The sequence below is a fragment of the Trachurus trachurus genome (genome assembly GCF_905171665.1).
Source record: "Trachurus trachurus genome assembly, chromosome: 3".
In the NCBI taxonomy this organism is placed as follows: domain Eukaryota; kingdom Metazoa; phylum Chordata; class Actinopteri; order Carangiformes; family Carangidae; genus Trachurus; species Trachurus trachurus.
In genome coordinates, this window is record NC_139893.1 from 4,654,341 (window position 1) to 4,658,250 (window position 3,910).

Sequence of the window (3,910 nt, forward strand, 5' to 3'; positions counted from 1 at the left end):
ATTAGCTGCCATTAAAAGTGGGGAAAGCCGATAAAAGCATGATGTAGCCTATAGCGACGCACATTAGAGACCTCACGCGCGCAGTCATTCCGTTGCAGCCTTATTTATTATGCAAATTTAACGATATCATGTATATTTCACATACCTCTAATCGCTGCATGAAATTTTAATTGCGTAACCGTTGTGGTTTGAATAAATGAAGTGTTAATTCATTGGGATTAATTAATTTAGGTAAAGACTGTGTACAGGGTGACGCTGGTGTATTAAATCAATTTGTTTAGTGCTCATCTGGCGATGATGGTCTTTAATGATAAGGAGGCGCGCGCCTCATTACATCCAAGGGTTAAGATGAGACACTGAGCCAAATGGCACGCGCCACCAGCACGTTTGCCCAACATTTGGCACGTGAGCGTGAACAACTGATGGAGTCAATAAAAAAATAGGAAGATGAGACACTTTAAACTGGATATTTATTCATATATATTTTTTGTCATATGAGCCACTTTAAACTGGATTTTTTTTGTTTTTTGTCATTTTCATAAATAATCATATAAAAAAACAACAATATCTTGAAATTAATCAGATAAAATAAACTAAAACAGCTCTAAGTCTCTGGTTTCTGGCCTTAAAGTCCAGAATCAGGCCTAAAACCGCCTGGATGGAGGAGTGAGCCCTTATAATAATAATAAAAAAAAGGCGCAGGCGTCTCGTCTCGTCTCGTCTCCAGATGTTCCAGCCTGCCCTGTGAGCAGTTTTTTATTTGTCAGCCTGTGTTCACTGTTCACTCTGGCAGTTTATGTCTCGCGAGAGCAGCCGAGCAGGGGCTTGACGAGATCTGAGGCGCTCAGGTGTAAGAGCCTCTCTCATCCCCCAGCAGTGGGAAACAGTAGACAGATAAGTGCGTCTGAGAGACTGCAGGCATCTCTGTGATCTCCGGGCTCAAGGCTGCACTCGGCGCACTACACAGCGAACTGCACCGCGCATCATTACTGCTGCTGGAGAGGCGAAGGATCACTGTGTATCTATGACTGCTTTCCAGCTCGGGTAGCCGTCTCTCCCCCTCTCCTCCTTCTCCTTCTCCTTCTTCTTCTTTTTTTCCCCGTGCACTTTAATTGGAGAAGCTCGCCAAGATGATGTCCATGAACAGCAAACAGCCGCACTTCGCCATGCATCCCTCCTTACCCGAGCACAAGTACACCACCCTGCACTCCAGCTCGGAAGCTATAAGGAGAGCCTGTCTACAAACTCCACAGGTAAAACGAACCCACCCCAAAAAAAAGCAAACAACAAAAAAAGAAAAACTTCCACTTTGTGTCCTTTTTTTCGTGCTTCTAGGCTGCATGTAGCGCTGAGCTGTCTGTGCGTAATAACCAGGGCTGCTGCTCCAAGGCACATTCAGCCAAGACGCGCACTTCACTTAATGTTTTTTTCATGTATTCCACGGCAATCACTCGGAGAGTCTGTGATCTTCTTGAAAGCATTGCTCACGCAAAGCCTGCATGGCTTTACTGTTTTTGTATTAATTTTTATGACTTGCCGCGCTTCTGAAGGAATACTCCGGCTGTGTTATGTGTTGCCAAAAGTCCCGACTGACAGATACATTTATTTATGTTTTTCTCTTTTTTTCTGCCTTTCTTCTTTTCCACCATGTCTTTTTTTTCATTTTCTCACCCCTCTCTCCCCTCTCTCCTCTCGCAGCTGCAGAGCAACATCTTCGCCAGCCTGGATGAGACGCTGCTGGCCCGCGCCGAGGCTCTGGCGGCCGTGGACATCGCCGTGTCCCAGGGCAAGACGCACCCGTTCAAGCCGGACGCCACCTACCACACGATGAGCACCGTGCCCGTGCCCGTGCCCGTGCCGTGCTCCTCCAACTCCACGGTGCCGCTGGCCCACCACCACCACCACCATCACCACCACCACCACCAGAACCTGGAGCCGCCGGACATCATGGACCACCTGGTCGGCTCTCCGTCCTCTCTGGCGCTCATGTCCAGCGCGCACGACGGGACCGGCGGCGGCGGAGGTGGAGGAGGTGGAGGAGGAGGTGGAGGTGGAGGAGGAGGACACCCGCACTCGCACTCGCACATGCACGGCTTGAGCCACCACCTGTCCCACCAGGCGATGAGCATGAACTCGCCTCTTACGCACCACGGGCTCTTACCGGGCCACCATCACGGGGGGAGTCAAGGCGGCGTGGGGCTCTCTAACACCGGGCTTCCCTCCATCAACGACTCGGATACGGACCCACGGGAGCTGGAGGCTTTCGCCGAGCGCTTCAAGCAGCGGAGGATCAAGCTGGGGGTGACGCAGGCGGACGTGGGGGGCGCGCTGGCTAACCTCAAAATCCCCGGCGTGGGCTCGCTGAGCCAAAGTACAATTTGTCGATTCGAGTCGTTGACGCTGTCGCACAACAACATGATCGCGCTCAAACCCATCCTGCAGGCCTGGCTGGAGGAGGCCGAGGGGGCCCAGAGGGAGAAACTGAGCAAACCGGACATTTTCAACGGAGGGGAAAAGAAACGCAAGAGGACGTCGATAGCCGCGCCGGAGAAGAGGTCTTTGGAGGCGTACTTCGCCGTCCAGCCTCGACCGTCCTCCGAGAAAATAGCAGCTATCGCGGAAAAGTTGGACCTGAAAAAAAACGTGGTGCGAGTGTGGTTTTGTAACCAAAGACAGAAGCAGAAGAGGTTGAAATTTTCCGCAGCTCACTGATGAGCAAAGAAAAGAAAAAAAACACAAACACAAACAGACTATAACTAACAACGGGGGAAAAAACAAAATAAAGTTGTGATTGGACTGAATCTGGGGACCAAGGACATTTAAAACAAAAACATTTTCAGTCTTTTGTCTCCAGCGGTTTTTTCCACGTTGGTGCACAAATGGGCGCGTTAAAGATTCCCCATGTGACCAGGCTTCATGATAATATCTTTGTTTCTTTTCACGTTATCGGTGAATGTGAAGTATGCAAATAACAGATTACACTAAAACTTCTCTCAGTTTGTTTCCGAGGAGGAGGAGGAGGAGGGAAAAGTTTAGCGACGTCGACATTGCCTTTGAAAACATGTGGAAAAGAGGTAATTTGCTTGATACTATAGCGAGTTATTTTCCTCCTATAATAGGCCTATATTATTTGAAGTATAGCCATTTTTACCAATTACCTCATTGATTGTTGAACTGTGTTTTTTTTTGTTTTTTGTTTTGTTCTTTTTGCTTTTCAGTTTTTGTCGTTGTCGTTGGTGTAGAAATAATTCATCATGACTGTTCATTTATTCATCTGTTCCTTTTCTTCTTCCTTCTTTGGAGGCTGCTATATGAACTCAAATTTAGTTGCAAACTTTTATGGCTAACGAAAGAAAATAAAAAATAATCATAATAATTATAATAATAATGATAATGATGATGTTTAGGGGGAGCCTGCATGAATCCGACTTCACGGGCAGTAATTTGTTTAGCCTTTTCCAGGCTGTCACATCTATAGATATATTTATTTAAAACAAATTTGCACACACACATACACACTGACAAAAAAACCCTTTAGGTTTATAGATCAGTTATTATGTCGAAATGTTTTTTTGTTTTTTTTTGTATATATAGTCTATACAGACTTCACTTTATCACTGGTATCAGAGGTGAGCTCATGTCTGATGGATTAATCCTCTCTTTATTGGCATCAAGAGGACAAAACTAAACAAAAAGTTCATGCAGAGTCAGAAGAGAAAAAAGTCTGGTTCTGCAGCAACAACGACCCAACAAGCTGCTGTCATGTGTTTTGAGTTTGCAGTGTGAAGTTCACCACTCTATGCATTGTAAAAGCAGCTGTGTACTGACTGACTGACTGACAGACCTTTCTGTGTGGATGGTGTAAGTCACTGTTAAATGCCTGTTTTCACATTGAGACCACCACGTTGTT

The 3,910-nt window shown here is 46.5% G+C and overlaps 1 protein-coding gene across 1 annotated transcript; it reads left to right on the top strand.

The window, feature by feature from the left end:
• Positions 1–1,130: 1,130 nt before the first annotated feature.
• On the top strand, positions 1,131–2,712 carry pou4f1 (POU class 4 homeobox 1; the record flags this gene model as incomplete). The annotated part of the gene is made up of 2 exons (XM_083997196.1): positions 1,131–1,253; positions 1,699–2,712. The coding sequence occupies 2 exons, from the start codon at positions 1,131–1,133 to the stop codon at positions 2,710–2,712; spliced, it is 1,137 nt and encodes a 378-aa protein (XP_083853322.1).
• Between the last annotated feature and the right edge of the window lie 1,198 nt (positions 2,713–3,910).